A 20745-nucleotide genomic window follows, 5' to 3' on the forward strand; every position below is an offset into this window, starting at 1 on the left:
ATAAGAATATACTGTCATTGCAACTAAACCAAGTGACGAGACTTCATAATCAGCTTGGAAGATTTGATCTAAACTAACAATAATTGCCAGTTAAATTAAAGTTTTTAATAAATAAGAATGATCCTCAACTTTTAATCAAATCAAATCAAAATATACTTTGTTCAAGTCGGCTTTTACGAGCACTTTTGAATCGTCATCTAACAAACTATATTAATTGAAGCTACCACCGTTACCAATAAACAGTTTGATGGCTTTGTAGTACCCGTTTGGGTAGGTACCACCCACTCAGCATATTCTAACAGAAATGGTAGCAATACTATTATTATGATTGCGACAAAAACTGTCTGTTACCTCGTCACGCTAAAACCGATAAAACGATTTAGATCAAGTTTGGTCAGGAGATAGTTTGAGTACAGGACATTTAGGCTGCTGTTTCAATTCACCCCTCAAAGGGTTAAATCGGTTTATGCGTAAAAGTTTGTACGTTTAACACGAGTGATATCGTAACGGCTCATCTGATCTATTGATCTATTTCGATTTCTAGGAAAGGCGCCTGTGAAAATTTCACGCTTCATTACACGAGCGAGAAGAATGATACGAGGAAAAGAGAAAGAGAAAAGGGAAAATTTGATTCACTCTTGACGGCTACCTCCAAATATATAGTAAAAACAACATTCGTCTTCTATTCATCGACCTTATCAATCCATCCACATGTATCCAAATGTCTTAAACGTATATGTGTGGCGGATACATAACATAAATAACATAATCAGCCTGTAAATTTCCCACTGCTGGGCTAAGGCCTCCTCTCCCGTTGAGGAGAAGGTATGGAGCATATTCCACCACGCTGCTCCAATGCGGGTTGGTGGAATACACATGTGGCAGAATTTCGTTGAAATTAGACACGTGCAGGTTTCCTCACGATGTTTTCCTTCACCGCCGAGCACGAGATGAATTATAAACACAAATTAAGCACATGAAAATTCAGCGGTGCCTGCCTGGGTTTGAACCCGAAATCATCGGTTAAGATGCACGCGTTCTAACCACTGGGCCATCTCGGCTTATGGCGGATGGCTATTGGCGGATACGCAAACATCGATCTTTAGTAGTGAACTGATAGATCGACCGCAGCCCGTTCCGGTTGTTCTGTCATAGCTACGTCACCGAGGCGCGGCGCTTGCGCCGATCGGCAGTCAGCTGTACGCTTACACGCTATCAACTCATCTCATATTCTCACAAATTTACTTGGTGGTAGGGCTTTGTGAAAGCCCGTCTGGGTACCACCCACTCATCAGATATTCTACTGCCAAATAACAGTACACTGTATTGTGTTCCGGTTAGAAGGGTGAGTGAGCCAGTGTAATCAATACAAAAAAGTTTGGTGGCGCATAGATGATGTAAGGAATGGTTAATATTTCTTACAGCACCTTTGTCTATGGGCGATGGTTACCACATACCATCAAGTGGCCCATATGCTCGTCCGCCAACCAATGCCATAAAAAAAATTGTCTCCGCCGCGTGCTATTTAAATCTGTAAAGACTGTCTCTGTGGAAATCTGGGCTAATCTTTCGTTTCTTCTACCTCTTCTGACTTCTAGTGTGTGTTAGTGCTTTTAACTTTAAACAGGTCTAGTGGCTTGACATAAGATCAGAGAGCCTTAGATTCTAGGTTCAAATCCCAGGTCAGGCCGAAAAAAATATTATTTTTGGCTATTGGGGTCTGTCCAAAAAAACTTCATAATTTTGTTCATAATATTTATTGGTACAAAATGTATTCTATCTTACAAATAACTTATCAGTAAATCCTTGTAAAACAGTTTCTTTAAACACCCAATCGTATACTTCCGGTATTTTAACATAGACTCCCGGCAAATTCTCTGCACCGCATCCGAGTCCATAAGCGACCATGCCGACTACGGAATATCGTAAGTCGGATTTATCCTGAAACAAATCCGAAATTAGAGGCGCCAGTTCCAAGATGTCCTGCCGAATTTCCAGTCTAGTCGACTGCTATTATTCTTTCAATATGCGTAAATCTATACTAGTGTCCTATATATTTAGGAAATTCCTCTATCCGTAGAACTGCCTAGACGGATAAAAATTTGAAAAAAAGCGCGCGAAACCGAATTAATCGGCCGTAAAAATAAAATTCCGCAGACATTTTTAACTTTACCGTGTAAAAAATACATTGGAAAAGAAAACATATTATTCGATACAAGATTATATTGATGATAAAAAACGTGGAGTAAACGCTCATCGACTTCCAGGCAGGAGACTTAGCATACATATATAATTGTATTTAACTAACATGACTGTATTTTTAGATGTTGAAAAAGAGTAACTACTGAGTTTTTTGCCGGTTCTTCTCGGTAGAATCTACATTCCGAACCGGTGGTAGCTCTACTTAATATAGTTTGTTAAATGACGATTCGAAAGTAAAAGACTTGTAAAAGCCTACTTGAATAAAGTATATTTTTATTTTGTTAATTGAGACTGTAAGATCGATATTGGCGCGACTTGTAATTTGTTAAAAGTGTCCGTTGTGCTTTATTTTGGACCTGTAAGCTTAACCGAGTAAGTTTATTTCAAGTTTGATTTGATGATTTATTTATGTTAAGATAAATTCGAAGATGGAACTATTTTTGTCTTTTTTTTAAATCAATTTCACTTCTGTACACTAAATATACATGAAAAATGCGTAAGTAACTCTGTCTGTCACCTCCTCAGGCTTCAGTTCCATAGAAGGACATAAGGCTACTTTTTTTATCACCTCAAGGGGGTAAAATGGGGTGTGATCATTTGTGTGATGTGCTTACAGGGATAGGGCATACGAGTGATGAGCCGCCGTCTCCGATGCAAGTATCGACGTTTGCCTCCCCCCCAGCGCACGTGAGACTCTTGTGCAAGCTGTACGATTGACCCAGCTGGCTGTTCCGATAGAGATTCTGACATCTGTGAGCAGCGACCAGCGGTAGTTTCAACTGAAAGTGTTACAGTATTGAAAATATTCAGTCGAACGGGCTTAAAATATGACGTCCAATACTTTGTTGACTTTCAGGTGGGATATATATATACGTCTAATATAATGTATCTCAAATGCTAAAAGATTAGCTACTGAGTTTCTTGCCGGTTACCTACATTCAGAAACGGTACTTCCTAAAGCTTTACTCTTAACACAGTTCTATAAAATGACTATTCAAAAGCGCTTGTAAGACTTGAATAAAGTATATTATGATTTTGTTTTTTTTTTTTTATTTATTTATTTGGGAAACAAACAATTATACTTACACTTAATAGTAAAAAAAAAACAAATATAAGAAAAATATAAATCAATCAAGTTACTTGGTGGTAGGGCTTTGTGCAAGCCCGTCTGGGAAGGTACCACCCACTCATCGGATATTCTACCGCCAAATAACAGTACACTGTATTGTTGTGTTCCGGTCAGAAGGGTGAGTGAGCCAGTGTAATCACAGGCACAAGGGACATAACATCTTAGTTCCCGAGGTTGGTGGCGCATTGGTGATGTAAGGAACGGTTAATATTTCTTACAGCACCTTTGTCTATAGGTGGTGGTGACCGCTTACCATCAGGTGGCCCATCTGTTCGTCTGCCAACCAATGCCATAAAAAAAAATAAAAGTTTCCACTTAAAACTAATACAAACAAATGACAGCTTACATTAAAAATAAAAACAAAAACAGAAATTATAAGAAGCAAGTAAAACAGTTACAGTTTAGTAATATGACGTAAACTAAATTTAAATTCACTAATTTTGTGAGTTAAATATATCTAATTATTTACGATGTATCTTTTTTATCATTAGTGGTGTTCTTGAAGATCTATTGAACTCGAGAAATTAAGCCACCGATGGATATATTTCTCTTCTGAAGAGGCATTCGTACGACCGTTGAGTATTTTTGGGTAACTTTAATGAAATTATAGTTATTAACTTCGATTAATGTAAAACAACGGATAGGGGACGGCACCTTTTTAAGAATAGAAGCATATTTATCGCCATTTAAAAAGTCTTTGCCCCAGCCCATGCTGAAGCACTCAGTTCCAGGTCTGGGTAGTTTTTTCTCGAGACACGCCACACCAATGTGAGGAGCTGCGTCCAAATCGAACGGCTCCTCCAGTATGATCAGCGCCACGTCGTTTCGAGCGTGTTCTGTTTATGTTAAAAGAAACATATACATATGTATAGACATTTTATTGGCAATATCAGGATTGTTCGAGATAAGTGGGCGTATATTCAAACGATTTTATATATAAACGATCCACAAATTTACTCAGTCTAAAAACTTACTAAATTTGTGGATATATTAACCAAATCAATTACACAGATATATTCGAAATAGTCATCAATATCGATTCGTTAATAAATCATATACACAAACACACATAAATCACTGAATCTTTTACAAAAGAGTAAATAAACTGTCGGAAATTAGCGGTTCGTCGTACACGTGGCGCGCGGGAAATCTTGAATGTAACTGTCGATCCAAGATGGCCGCCGCGCTACCATCGACGCGACGCTTCCCTAGAGCGCCGTTCAACTCCCATTGACACTCTTTTCCAACCAGTACGAATAAACAAGATGGCGCACCATGAACCGTCATACGTTTATAATCTACCGTTATGAAGCAACACAGGACTGATTTAACGATCACTGTAATTGCTAACGTAATTGTTAATCTTTATTTAAAGGAACTATGCTAGTTTCATGCCATTTCTTCTCGATGGGAGCTTTGCGAAACGGTGAAGTTTACTTGAATAAAATTGATTTCATTCGATTTGAATCCCGGGAATTGCAGTATTTTATCGCCAAGGCGCATTAGATTACATTTTTTACATTAGCAGCCTGTAATTTTCCCACTGCTGGGCTAAGGCCTCCTCTCCCTTTGAGGAGAAGGTTTGGAGCATATTCCACCACGCTGCTCCAATGCGGGTTGCTGGAATACACATGTGGCAGAATTTCGTTGAAATTAGACACATGCGGGTTTCCCCACGATGTTTTCCTTCACCGCCGAGCGCGAGATGAATTATAAACACAAATTAAGCACATGAAAATTCAGTGGTGCTTGCCTGGGTTTGAACACGAAATCATCGGTTAAGATACACGCGTTCTAACCACTGGGCCATCTCGGCTCAATAACCTTGAGAATGAGATTTTATATCTCTTGTACAACAAAAAATACTAAGTACGCTGTTTGACGACAGAATTAATGGCGGGGCTATCTAGACGGACTGGCACAATAGCCATAGCCTAGCCAAGTGATCCAGCGATCTAAAACACTCACGTCTCAAATATTCGTTATGTATAATGATCTGCTTCACTTCTCTGTCCTGATGCTTAAATGCTTCATCCTCTGACTTTGTATCCCACTCCCCAGCGCGACACATCACCTAGAAGGAAATTCTGTATTATAAAAACGTTTAAAATACAAAAAAAGGGTGCAATTTTAAACTAAGGGTACCAGTACCACTGAGTTCATTGGCTTAGTTTGTGTTTATGATTCATCTCGTGCTCGATGTTAAAGAAAGAACGTTGTAAGTGGTGAATGACAGTCTGCCACGTGAATCCACCAATCCGCATTGGAGCCGCGTGATGGAATAACCAGACCTTCTTCTCAAAAGGGACATGAGGCCCAACACGTTATACGTTAACTTTAACAGTCAGTTCAAAAATCAAAATATACTCCATGCAAGTAGACTTTTACAAGTAATACAATAGTCATTTTAGACAACCGTTTTAAAAGTAAAAGGATATCCTATCGAGAAGAACCGGCAAGCAACTCGGTAGTTCATTCCCCCTTTTTTGTAGATAAAAAAAACACCAGAAGAGTTATGATTACAAACAACAAAACGTAAAACGACAGTGTCGTTGATTTGATACGGTGTACGTATTGTTTAAAGTTTTATTGGTGTTAAAAATAACTAAGGAGTTTCTTGCCGGTTCTTGTCAATATAATCTTCGAAGCACACAGCACACTTGCTACTAGTAGAAAAAAGTACCTCTGAAGCGCTAATTTCGTCCACTTTATGGGCTACAGTTAGTACAATAGACGGATCTATTAGGGTTCCCCCGCCGATGTACGCTTCATCAAACTTCTCCTTGGGTACGCCCTTTCTGTAACAATGTTCGTTGAACTATTGTACTGTAGGATTTACATAATACTTGGAGGTAGAGCTTTGTGCTGGCCCGTCTGGGTACCGCCCACTCATCAAATATTCTACCCAGAATCGTCTCAAGCTATGCTAGGCCCTTGGGCACCCTTGAATTTGTTTATTTGAAAGTATACTTAAGTATAGTTTCAAATAAACGGTGAGGTAATTTTCGTAAATTTGTAGGAATCTGATTGGTTGTACAATTTTAAGGCTATAATATATCTATTTCTATAATGAAGAGCACGTCTATAGCTCTCTACTTTTAATATCAGCTATCGTAACTAGCCTTTTAATAAACATGTTAGTTATTTCTTAAAGATATGACAATTCCGAAAATATAATGTATAGCAGTCAACGTAAGCATAAACGTGTGAAACATATTGTTGGTTCTTCGGGGCCCTCTAAGGACGGAGGCCCTGGACACGTGCCCCGGGTGCCCTATGGTAAAGACGGTAATGATTCTACCGCCAAACAGCAGTACCCAGTATTGTTGTTCCGGTTTGAAGGTCGAGCGAGCCAGTTTAACTGTAACAAGGGACGTAACGTCTTAATTCACAAAGTTGGTGTCGCTTTTGGTTGTGGCACGTTTGCTCAGACGCGTACTCATACCTTTCTTCAACCTTCGAAGTAGAAAAAAATACTGCATTTCGTAAACATGGTGCAATGGCGGGCCACCCGTCCAGCATCAAAAAATCATACGACAACACTGAGTCTTTGTCATTGGTAGAAAACCATGAAACACCTTTAAAAGCTCGATTAAAAACATAGAACACAACTTACTTCATAACAACGACCATCCATGGAAAATCGCCATAATCCGCGTATCCATTTTTAGTCGCCAGTTCTCGGAGGACGTTCGCCCCAGGGTTGCTGTATCCACAGCCTCGTTTCTTCGCCGCTTTGAGTTTCTTTGGTTCAGTCCTTATTTTATGTTCAGGACAACAGGTCTGTAGGTAAGTGCAACCACCTTCCACCATTTCTCTGAAAGGAAAGGACTTTGGATTACGGTTTTGTTACGGAATTAAATTCATAATGTTAAGACATTTTATTGAATTTAATCGTTTTAATTTCAGTTTTATCCATGAAACAGTCTGAATGTTTCTAAATAATAAAGTTGACGAAAAAAAAGATTCGCTGAGTTTCTTTCGCCGGTTCTTATCAGGGTATTTAATCTGGGTTGGATTTAATTTGCCAATCAATAAATAAGTGTAATGCTTCTATATTGAATAAAGTAATTTGAGTTTGAGTTTTTGCAGAGAGCATTCTCCAACCAGGTGGGCCGTAAATCATTAAAAGATAGACCCGAATGGATATATTACCGCATTCTTTGAAGTATTTTGGGAGACCCCTATGTCCAACATACTGCAATTGAATGATAATGATAACATGATATGTTCTATACAGAATTATACAGAATAGTATGGGTTATCCAGTGGAAATTTTGGTGCGTGCTTTTGTAGAAGAGTTTATAAATTGATTGGTTGGAATAAATATTAATTATATTAGTAGTAATATACAAGTTATTTTTTATGTGAACTTCATATTACTTGGTGGCAGGGTTTTGTGCAAGCCCGCCTGGGTAGGTACCATCCACTTATCATATATTCTACCGTCAAACAGCAGTACTTAGTATTGTTGTGTTCCGGTATGAAGGGTGAGTGAGCCAGTGTAACTACAGGCACAAGGGACACGATGTCTTATTTCCCAAGGTTGACGGCGCATTGGCAATGTAAGGAATGATTAATATTTCTTACATTATTTATGGGCGGTGGTGACCACTTACCATCAGGTGGCCCATGTGCTCGTCCGCCTACCTATAAAATATAAAAAAGTTAATTGAGTAGCAGATTGGGAGGATGTTCGCATGGCTGATATCTTCCAGAATGATTTCTGTCACGCCAGCAATTCTTAAGATGTGGGAAGCGTGTAGAACGAGGGTTACTGCAACCCCATTCTTATAATCCCATGGGATGGAACGTCAAGGTGCGGTAAGTACTTTCTTACCTATAGATAAAGGTCGTGGTGGGATCAAGGGGGGGTGCATTCTCATCACACAGAGATTTCTTTACACATCTTGCATCCTCGCCGTCTTCGTGGTCACATGGCTTAACTGAAAATATTGATTTAAAATCAAAAAATATATATATATATATATATATTGACTGGGTAGGTACCATCCACTTATCATATATTCTACCGTCAAACAGCAGTACTTAGTATTATTATGTTCCGGTTAGAAGGGTGAGTGAGCCAATGGTATCACAGGCACAAGGGACATTACATCTTAGTTCCCAAGGTTGGTGGCGCATAGGTGATGTAAGGAATGGCTAATATTTCTTACAGCGCCTTTGTCTATGGGCGGTGGTGTCCACTTACCATCAGGTGGCCCATATGCTCGTCCGCCAACCAATGGCATAAAAAAAGAAAAAAATTGAATGCCATTCATGCACACTGGGAGCTTTACTGGCATTAACACATGCGTGACTTATGCTTACTCTACAAGAGACCGTGTCCAATTGTGTAAGCTTTAAAATTACATTTTAAATAATATCTTACAAAAAATCGATACTTACATTTTTCAAGACTACGTGTTTTATCCCTTTCTATATCTGTGCCTTCGTCGAGAGCTTGTAACAAGAATTCCTCTGTTTGTTCAACATCCGTGTCAGACTGAGCGACGGACAGCATCAAACAGCCGTAGACGAGGACCAAATTGATCCTGCAATACGAAAACAACCGGGTTCGGAAGTTACGCTTAAAAAAACTATTCGTGGTAATTTGTAGATGTAAATATACTAGAGGTAAATATACTAGATGAAAAACCGGTTTCGCTCGGGTAATATAAATAGAATTAAACAAATATCAACAAATATCATAACTACCATACACTTTCTGAACGCACCCGTAAACGTCAAACATGGCCGCCCGCTGAACTGTCACGTCATTGAATTTCATGGATTTAATATCGAAAAATCTCGATTGTATGAATTTTGCGGGTCTATCGTAGACCTGCACGAAATTATTAATATAAATATATACATATCACAGCTCAGGTTCTGCTAGGAATTACGATATTGCTCAACAGCCTATTTGAAAACTATGAGTATTTGTGCTCGTCTTATAAACCGAAGTCATTCCACAGAAGTACCCTGGCGGGCTTAGAAAAGCTTAACTTGAAATTGTCGACCTCTATTTCCTAGGTGCATTCGCCACCCTTGAAAAATAGGGTTGAATTTCGTTGTTTGCGATATGATACGAGATACGAGAATTATGAAAGGATAAGTTTTTTTTTTTTTTTTTTTTTTCATTTAAAGAGCTTGGTCACACAAATGACTATGACCCTCTATACGTCTTCCTTTACCAGAAAAACTGGGTTTGAGACATGATGATCTTGATCATCTTACCCTCAAACCCAATCTTACAAGTTTATAAAGAGCCCTGGCACCCGCGGATAAAGGATATGCCAGGACGCAGTTTAATCCTCTAATAACACCATGAGACATAAATATTTCAGAACGTAATGGTTCGTTCCGGATACATTCCATAACAATATGATACACATCCTCGATTTTATCACATTCCGCACAATAAGGGGAAATAGTCTTATTCATCATAATTATAAGCAAACTTGTTCAATGGAATGTGTCCAGATCGTATTCTTAAAGGTATTATTATCTAATCTATTTAAAGCTATTGTTGATCCAAGGAGAACTCATCGGTTCCGGCTGAATAGTCTTGTACCAAATACTCTTCTTGGTGGACCTTTCATCGAAATATCTTTTCCATAAATCCGAGCAACGGCTCTTAGAAATAAATAAACACTCGCTATAGAACGGTTCTCTATAATTTTAGTTCTATAAATTTTTAACCCATCATTGATGGTTATTGAGATATCGACCGCAAACATGACGATTTTTTTGCTATTACGATCTTGGAGCGCGTTTAGCATGTACCTGATCTCTCAGATCAGATCGGCTTTGCGGCTCAGAGTTACAAAGATACCCAAAGATGAGGTCAGCGAAGGAAAAATCAAGGATCAATTAGCAACGCAGTGAAACCCGCGTCACCCGACATTTTGTAGCTCATATCGTCAAATGTAAATCTGTGTACTCTTTTCTAAATGTACTGGACTATTGAAATTACCATGATTACAACACGACCGATTTAAGAAGTAATACAGTCGCGTGACACAAATCAGAAAGCTTGTGACTTTTGAAATTCCTTTGTTATTGTTTCACGCGAAATCTTCTAAATTCTGGATGACATTTGGAAAAAATATCTGACTGACATAACAAATATGTAACCTAGCCTACCTCTTTCACACAGGAGTGGAAGCTAGTTTAAAATATCTGACGTAATTATCTAGTTTATCTAATTATAAAACATACGTACCACATGTTTAATTTTTCAAAATACAAAAGCACAAAACCAACGATTCGTCGTGCCAGCGATCGACGACTGATTGGTCGGGAAAAAATCTTAACATTTATCACAGTACTAGTGATGTAGCACTTATGTTATCGATATCGATGCTGTTGCGAAAGTACACAACTTCTGTTGAAGATATGCTTCTTTTGTGCATTTTACGTTCACGATGACGATACATATACGCATCACGACGATTTAGTGTCAAGTTGCTCGAAATAGACAACTTCACGCTTATCTTTTTTTTTATATTGTTCGGATAGACATATGACTTCACTCCACCTGATGGTAAGTGGAAGTGGAGTCCAAACGCGAAGACGACTAGTACAGTCCGGCCCGCAAGATGCTTTCACGCCTAGTTTGAAACGTCTTATTTTACAAGTGTAATTTATTAAAAAAAAATATGGCGCGATTTGTAAATTGTCTTATATCACCTTTATTCTAGCTTCTAAGATCGTACTCGAATCGATTTCAATAAGCTCAAGATCAAGAGTTTCACTTGGTGGTAGCTCGTTTGGGTACCACGCACTTATCAGATATTCTACCGCAAGACAGCAGTACCCAGTACTGTTGTGTTTCGAGGGGTGAGTGAGTAGCTACAGGCACAAGGGACATAACATCTTAGTTCCCAAGGTTGGCGCATTGGTGATGTAAGGAATGGTTAATATTTCTTACAGTGCCATTTTCTATGGGCGGTGGTGACCACTTACCATCAGGTAGCCCATTTGCTCGATGTCTACCTATCATAAAAATGCTTTTTGTCACTGCCTCATTGGTTATTACCCAATCAATCTCTGATAACATTTGAGTTAAATTTTTAACTTTACCGATTCATAAATTCAAATCATTTGTAAACAATATATTAATAAAAAAACATATAATTCGATACAAGATTATACAGATGATAAAAAAGCGGGGAGCTAATACTTGTTGACTTCCAGGCAGGATGTTACATACATATATAATAGTATTTAACTAACATAACTTCGCATTTTAAATGTTGTAAAAGAGTAACCACTGAGCTTCTTGCCGGTTCTTCTCGGTAGAATCTACTTACATTGCGGACCGGTGGTAGCTTCACTTCAAAATGAAGATTCGAAAGTGCATTGTAAATCATCGATATATTGTGTACCGACGAAGCGCCTCACTATTTCATAAAAACGCACTGAGGTCAAAATAATATGATAAAAGCAGGAAAGAAAAACAATGTTTATGTATGTATGTGTTTGTAATCGTATCAATTAATTATTGATTACTGTATTTAACTTTGATATTTGATATTTTAAATTAAACAAAATGGTGATTAAATAAATCTCCGATGCATGTCAAATCGACAATTCACCGCCTCGTCAATTTAGTGGCTAATAAACCCTTAGATCTCAATGTCTTGGGTACAAAACCCAGGTCGAGCCGATAACCCTTTAGAGTCATTGGGTTTTCCTGTAGAAGTGTCTATATACACTTACCACTGAGAAATTAATTAGCAGTAGATTTAATACTAATATTTATACGTATTTATTAGCTTTAGTTGTAGACAAGCTGTGCCCGCGACTGCGCGTTTGAATTTAACAAAAAGATATTGTTGTAGCCCAAGTTACTCATTATGTCAGCTGTCAATCAGACCCGTCAAAATCGGTCCAGCCGATCCAGAGTCGGAATAAAAAGACAAAGAAAATTTTTAAATATATGTTATTTCGGTATATGTGCCGTGTATACATGCATTTATTAAAAGGCTGTTATTTTAATATTACAAACAGACACTCCAATTTTATTATATGTATATATTAATGTTATTTTATTTATTATTACAGCACCACCTCATTTTCTATGAGCTATCACCTACGCCGTTGGTTGCCTGGACGAGATCGCTATGTAGCGATAAGGCCGCCATAATTGTACGCGTCTTTTATTTAGGCTGTATCCGTGTTTTATTAATTTATTTTCCAAATCACTGAATCGATTTTGATGACATTTGTTATGAAGCAAGCTTGGACTTCTTTTAATTGAACCCTCGAGGTCAAGTGGGGGGGTCAAGGTTTGTTTGGGTAACGCCGCGGTTTCAGCTAGTATTTATATAAGTTCACTAATTTACTGCTTCGTTGGCGGCAGATTCAAAGGTTTTGGGTTCAAAATCCGAGTCGAACAAATTGGATTTGTCAGTTAATGAGATTAGATAGTTATTGGTTACCAGTGGGTCGCCCACGAAACTTCGCGTTTATTCAAAAGGTATTTTAGGAATTTCGAAACCTATGACAGGTTTTGTTTTGATTTCGTTTCATTGTAAACTGCAAGTCACTCGTCTAAATTCGGCGCCAAAATGATGAAACTCTATTTGAATGAAATTTTGTAATGTCAAATAGTAGGTATACATTAGTTCAGTTAGAATTGGAGTCTGTCGATGACAATTTACTTTAATTCTGTTGACGTTTTCTTTTTTTTTTTTCTTATACCTACTATAACCGGCCCGTACCTTTTTTTATGCCATTGGTTGGCGGACAAACATATGGGCCAGTAAGTGGCCACCACCGCCCATAGACAATAGCGCTGTAAGAAATATTAACCACTCCCTACATCACCTATGCGCCACCAACCTTGGGAACTAAGATGTTATGTCCCTTGTGCCTGTGATTACACTGGCTCACTCACCCTTCTAACCGGAACACAACAATACAGAGTACTGTTATTTGGCGGTAGAATATCTGATGAGTGGGTGGTACCTACCCAGACGGGCTTGCACATAGCCCTACCAACAAGTAAAATCTTAACTCTTAAATTAATTTATTTTTAAATTGTAACAGTTTAATATTTCTTACTTCTTTAATGTCTATGGACAGGCGTAACCATATGGCGATTCACTTACCTATACGATAAAAAAAACATACAGTAACGCACAGAATCAAGCAGCCGCAGATCAAATTAGTCCTGCAATACAATCGTATCGAACATTTATTTAACAGATGACAACGCCAACTCTTTAATATGTATAATAGTAGGGTCATATGGAATGTTGTTATGGGGTAATGCAGCAGATATTGAAATAGTATTTATTTATTCTGCAGAAAAATGCTATCCGAACTATTTACAATATTAGCTCTAGGAAATCATTACGCGAAATATTTAAATAAACAGGTGTATTAACGGCTGCTTCACAATATATTTATGATAATATAATGTTTATACAGAAGAATATACAAAAGTACCTATTCCATAAAAGCGGATATACATACTATTAATACGAGAAATAAGAATAAACTTGTAACCCCTACTTTCCGTTCGCATACGGCACAGAGAACGTTTTTGGGCAATGGTATACGCATATATAATAAGATACCGGGAAATGTAATCAATTTGACATTTACAAAATTTAAAAAGTTCATTAAGACGAAGTTAATAAATAAATCTTATTATTCAATTTAAAAAAAAGCCTAGATTTAGGCTCGGGTTCCATCACAGGACACTGATTATTGTAAAAAAACAGCATTGTAAATCTGTTTATTTGAAAAGAGCAACTATGCGAGTTTCTTGCCGTTTCTTCTCGCTGGAGGCTGCTTTGCGAAACGGTGGTAGTGTTTAAATATTGACGATTTAAAAACGCTTAAAATTAATTTCATTTAGTTTGATTTGAATATAGTACATAGATCTAAAGGTTATACAGATTATAAAAAAAACGTGGAGCTAATACTTGTTGACTTCCAGGCAGGATGTATTGTATACATATATAATTTTATTTAACTATCGTAACTTTTTATTTCCTATTTATTATGGACATTTACCATTCGTAATCGGTAAATCTTAGGTTTTACTGGAAAATCTTAAGATTTACTGTAGTTCGATCTTTTACAGTAACATATATATATTTTTAATGTAGGTACTGTTTAAATAAATAATTAACACCACAATACGACAATATACTATTTATTAACTTTCCTGCCTTACATATAACCTTTTCCAATCGGAGGAGCAGATACAAACGAACCTTTAATATACGACTTGCTGGATAACTCAGCTATATTGTGTACTATAAACAGTTTTTGATTAATATATCTTCATTTATAATACAAGACTCCAACTTGTACGCCCTTCTAGTTTTGAAGACGTAATATTTTCGCAAATCCATAGTGAATATCATAGATTAATCAAGCTCTCGACCAATGATATCGCGTCGATTCAAGGTCAAAGTTGTTTATTTGACTTCACTCCTCTTGTGATTAGGGAGTCTATATATTTATAATTTAATTTTTAAGATTTTAAATGATAATGATTTTATTTATTTTGTACAATAGGCTATTTGACAATGCGAAAAATAAAGTGTCAATTATTGTAATCAGTATATATTATGAGTTTAAAAATGGTTATTTATTAACGATAGTTGAAAATAATAATTAATTAATTCATGAATCCATAAACAAAAATGCATTTTTTCAAATGTTTGTCACGTGACACAAAACGCTCCCGATTGGTCGATGACGTCACTTGCTTGTTAACCTCGTTTGCCTACTGTACGTGGATTATATGTGCCACAGATTACAATACAGGCAAGTGACGTCATCGACCCCATTGCAGCGACATATTGATACTTTTCAGCAAATATGTACTAGAATTTAAAAAAAAAACAACTTTTACTGGGTTCCTTAACCCCTACTAAATAATATGAAATGGATTTTAAAAACCAGTCAAATAGCCTAAGTCAAGATTTATCGGTTATCAATATTCAACGAATCGTTATTACAGCTGTGACCGGTTTTTGAATTACCTGTCAGTCATTCCTTAAATTTTTTTACGTAATAAATATATATACATACATATATTTTTGGGACGTTTACTAAATACGCCTCGCCTAGACACCTGTGTTTGTCGTAGGGCTTTGTGCAAACCCGTCTGGATAGGTACCACCTAATTATCACATTCCTTCGTAACTAATTTCTTTGGATAGGTGACGCGACAAGACAAAGTGCAAATGTAGACATATTTATTATTATTGTATTCCAATTTGAATGGTGAGTGAGCCAGTGTAACAGGCACAAGGGACATAACATAGTGTTATTTCAGTGGTTTAAGACGACAAAATAAAATCACGTTTTATAATAATTCTCCAACAAATATATTTTTTTTTAATACCTCGCAACCATCTCATTATTTCTCGTGACATATCAATCTTTTTAAAAAAAAGAAATTATATATATGTACCTGTGACAGTCTTAAATGATATGCCAAATAAAATTGTATTAATTAATGTTTAACAAATTATTAAACAACTAATTATAACAATAAGTAAATAAGCTTTGGCAATTTAATGATGTCTTACGGCGCAATTGTCTATGGTTGGTCACCGGTACCACAATTCTGTCATCCGTAAGCAAAACGATTCTTTACTTGAATATAATAACCGTGCATATATCTAACGTTATATAAAAACAATATCTGTAGTAAAATATCAAAATGTTGTTTGACTTTGTTGATATTTGGACATTTTTCTGGTTTAATGGTTGAGCTTACCTTCGTCAGACTTAACAGGGGCGTACCCCCCTATAGGCAGATTAGGCCGATACTTTTTCAATAGTCGCGACCTCTTTGATCCTACACGTTAAAGTTTAAGGACTAAAAATGTTTTGTCAACCGTACGTGTCCAGAAAAGGTCTTCAAAGTTCTTATACGTATATAAGAATACTTAAATTCACCTATTTTTTTTCTTCATAAAATTAATTGATTTCATTTGGGGCAGTTATTAAGTTTGGGGCACTTTTTTCGTTTTTAAGGTTAAAAATTTTAAGTCATAATTGAATTCTTAACTTAAAAATTGTAACTCATAATTTAGCTAAACTACGCTACGACTAAGCTACGACCGTAAACCCAAGTCGAGGCTGTCTAGTGCACGAAGGGACACTTAAGCATATAATGTACTTACTTATTTATTATGCTAAATATACAATTTCATTAAGAACATAAATATATATTTCATCAATTCCTCGTTACGATTTACAATCGCCTTTTAATATTAAACTATTTTACAGAGCAGCGTGGTGGTAGATCTTGCCCAGCAATGGGAAATTTAATATACATTTCATATAAAACATTTAAAAGAGTCGAGATGGCCCAGTGGTTAGAACGCGTGCATCTTAACCGATGATTTCGGGTTCAGGCACCGCTGAATTTTCATGTGCTTAATTTGTGCTTATAATTCATCTCGTGCTCGGCGGTGAAGGAAAACATCGTGAGGAAACCCGCATGTTTATTCCACCAACCCGCATTGGAGCAGCGTGGTGGAATATGCTCCAAACCTTCTCCTCAAAGGGAGAGGAGGCCTTAGCCCAGCAGAAGGGGAAATTTACACGCTGCTAACGAATGATGACAACATTTAATATCAACTATTTCAATTAAAACCTTAAATAAATCAAATCAAATGTAACACAGGGAATCTTGGAATTAAAAAATTGGAACATTTTTTTTTTATATTAAACTTCCATTGTCTTTTACCATAACGGCAAACATTCTCATAAGCCTTCAAACAGACCCCCCCCCCCACTCTCTCCTCCTTCATATTCGTATCACAGGATACGAAATACTTACAAAAGATATAAAAAAAAAAAAAAACTTTTATTTTACTAACGAAGCTCTGTTTTTTTTATTAACTTTACTCCGTATTCATCAGTTTTCTTTCATTAAAAATATGTTACAATACCCATCGCATCGATGTTACATAACTACCGGACTTACGGCGGCCATTTTTGTTTTTTTATCGACATTTTTTTTACAAAAGCGAACATCTCGCATGCCTTCGGCCAAATTAGGTCTAAGTAGAGATACTCCAAACTTTAATCAATCTACGTATTTATATTTTCATTACCTTCATGGTAAATCACAAAAAATCAAAGAAATTTATAATAACGTCGCCTGCTGCTAAAAAGGGCCGAATTTAAAACAAATGTTGCCATTTGCGTAAACGTTAAAAAAACAAGAAATTGGTCCAAAACGACACAAGCTTAGCAAGTTATATTTATAACAAATACCGACATGACGTGTCAAGTTTGGCCACGTCGGCCTATCCCAAGCGAGACCGGCCTCTTGTAATCCGATGGGCCGAGATCCGACCGAAGAGTTCAGGCGCAGCTTCGAAGCACGGGAAGCATGTTACTGAGAATTTTTTGATAGAAAAAAAAATCAATAACTTTTTATCGACCCAACGATTTCGATTTTTAAGACATTTTCTGCCTCGCCCAATCACTCTGTGGAACCAGCTTTCGCCGGCGGTTTTTCCGAACCGATACGACTTAGGAACCTTCAAGAAAAGAGCGTACTCCTTCCTGAAAGGCCGGCAACGCACCTGCAAGCCCCCCGGTGTTGCAGATGTCCATGGGCGGTGGTAGTCACTTTCCATCAGGTGAGCCTCCTGCTCGTTTGCCACCTCTGACATAAAAAAAAACCTGGAGTTTGAACCGAGAGCTCCGGAATGTGCGACCTTGTAGACAATGTTTGCCCAACGACACAAAAACGTATATTTTTAAAAGCCTCTTTAGCAACAGACCACCGAACTAAATAAAAAAAATATATATTATGTACAAAATTACTATCAAATATAAAATTAATAATAAAATAATATTATATACAAAATAAAAAAAAAACAATAAATTCGTTTTTAAATACATCTGGTAACAAAATATATCACAAATAGTCGGAATGTTATTATATAACGCAATATAATTAATCATACTAAAATATACACTGGGTGGATATTTCGGTGAGCCAGTGGTTCAACGTCTTAAGCGGCAGAATAACGACCACGGCACGTAATATTATTTGAAAATATATTCAATTCAATCATAACTAGTATCCGCCCGCGGTTTCAGATCCCCACCATTTAAGGGGTTAAATTTAAATATCGATTTCTAATCGTTATCTATGAACAAATTCCACTGGAAAACTAAATTATCCATTTGCGATATTATATACCGGAAATTTTAAAACGTAACGACCTAAATTGTAAACAAGGTTATAGGTTTTCCTTGGTGGTAGGGCTTTTGCGAGGTACCACCCACTCATCAGATATTCTACCGCCAAACAGCAGTACTCAGTATTGTCGTGTTTCGGTTTGAAGGGTAAGTGAGCCAGTTGCTGCCATGCCAGCAGTAGCTACAGGCACGAGGGACATAGTAACTTAGTTCCTAAGATGGCCCTATGTCTAACGGCGGTGGTGACCACTCAGGCTCGACCACTAACGCACCGATATAAACATAAAATATTCATATATATCAACTCGTCACTTTCCAACAATATTGGCCATTATTGGTAAAACACATTCAAACCGAACATATCACGTTGGCTCCAAATTAGTTTATTAAAGATATTTAAAAAAAAAAAAAACTAACTTTACAAAACCGTATATAAAATTAAATTAGACAAAGCAACCTCGTCGCAATCGGGTACCCCACGAAACATTTTCTTTTATTTAACTAGGAATGCACCTCCTGATGGTAAGTGCTCACCAATCCATACAGTCGCCGTAGGGCCGAGATGGCCCAGTGGTTAGCGCACCATTGAATTTTTACGACCTTAATTTAATTTAATTCCAACGAAATTCTTCCACGTGCGAATTGGAGCTGCGTGGTGGAACATGTTCCTAACCTTCTCCTCAAAAGGCCCTTAGTCCAGCAGTGGGAAATTTACTGTTACTATTATATCATAAGCCCTAGTCACTGGATATTAACATGACACGCCCTTCGAGCGTTAAAAACCGAGCCGTTCACACAACACTATTGTATCGCGGTAGAACATCTGATGAGCGTTATTTAACGCTATATCATGCACTAGAAACAGTTCTCAATTAATATATATTTATACTATGATACTTATATATATATAACAACTTTAATTTTACTTCGAAACGGTAAGTATCGTCGACGTTCAAAACGTCATTTTATCGCGAATCCATAGTGAATATCATAGATTAATCAAGCTCTCGACCAATGATGTCGCGGCGATTCAAGGTCAATTGTTGTTTATTTGGCTTTTGTCCTCTTATGATTGGAATAAACAATATATATATATATATATATATATATACATATATATATATATATATATATATATATGTGTTACTGTAAAAGACTCGAACTAAGGTAAATCTTAAGATTTTCCAGTAAACCCTAAGATTTACCGACATGAGTTGGTAAATGTAAGTATTTATTGTAAAGGGACGACTTTTTCGGACTTTCACCATTCCAACCTAACCTAACCTAACATGTAAATCCTAAGATTTACCAAGCGAATGATGGTAAAAGTTCGAATCCCAAAGTTTTATGGTCATTTACCATTCGTAATCGGTAAATCTTAGGTTTTACTGGAAAATCTTAAGATTTACCGCAGTTCGAGCTTTTACAGTAACATATATATGTCACGTAAGTCAATCTAGTATCAACAATAAATTAAATATATATATATATATATATCTTTTTAAAATAAAGGACGCGTTGCAAATACCTAACACCTGATTACCAACCATTAAAACACAGAGATCAGTTGCTTCGCCTGGGTAGAATTCTTCGAAATCATTTAAATAACCTTCCATCCCAAACATCATCCTTTAGATGTAAATAAAAGAGGTCGTTTTTGGGGTTCAAGCTTGATCATATCAAACTTCATCAAATTCGGTTCAGCAGTTCAGTCGTGCGTAACAGACAGACCAGAATATATAACTAACCAAACTAATATTTTTATAATATTTGTTCATTTTTTGTAAATGGCAACACCAAATCAATCGTGACCACAGATAAAGTAATAACCATGTTGATGTCCCGATCAATATGACTGCGCAGACATCCGGTGCACAGGTGTGTGCACACGAACGCACTCCTCGTTCCCTCGCCCTCCCTCACCTTCAAGGCAAAAGATTGTAAGTACTCACAGAGCGTTATACGTCAAAAGATAACACTTAAATTAAAAATTATTGACAATTGAAGACAATACTGGACAATTGTATTGGCTTCTTTTGCTCGACTGTAATATTTTGCTTTTCGTTTTTTTTTTTTTTTTTTATATATATGAAATAAGCACTGCTTACTTCCTTTACCCAGGCATTATTTTTTTTTTTTTATAATTACTTCGAACAAGACGATACTATATACATTTTCAAATCGCATAGTACAGACTGACAGATTCC

The 20745-nt window shown here is 36.8% G+C and overlaps 1 protein-coding gene across 1 annotated transcript; it reads right to left on the minus strand.

The window, feature by feature from the left end:
* Positions 1 to 1738: 1738 nt before the first annotated feature.
* LOC113399273 (phenoloxidase-activating factor 2-like) lies at positions 1739 to 10632 on the minus strand. Its single transcript, XM_026638367.2, has 9 exons — positions 10560 to 10632; positions 8741 to 8886; positions 8172 to 8277; positions 6948 to 7148; positions 6015 to 6129; positions 5300 to 5405; positions 3986 to 4167; positions 2817 to 2981; positions 1739 to 1941 (listed from the first exon to the last, which is right to left on the minus strand). Exons 1-9 carry the CDS (start codon positions 10562 to 10564, stop codon positions 1777 to 1779), a joined length of 1191 nt encoding a protein of 396 aa, XP_026494152.2. The 5' UTR covers positions 10565 to 10632; the 3' UTR covers positions 1739 to 1776.
* Positions 10633 to 20745: the final 10113 nt, after the last annotated feature.

This window comes from Vanessa tameamea, chromosome 29 (genome assembly GCF_037043105.1).
Source record: "Vanessa tameamea isolate UH-Manoa-2023 chromosome 29, ilVanTame1 primary haplotype, whole genome shotgun sequence".
Taxonomy (NCBI): Eukaryota; Metazoa; Arthropoda; class Insecta; order Lepidoptera; family Nymphalidae; genus Vanessa; species Vanessa tameamea.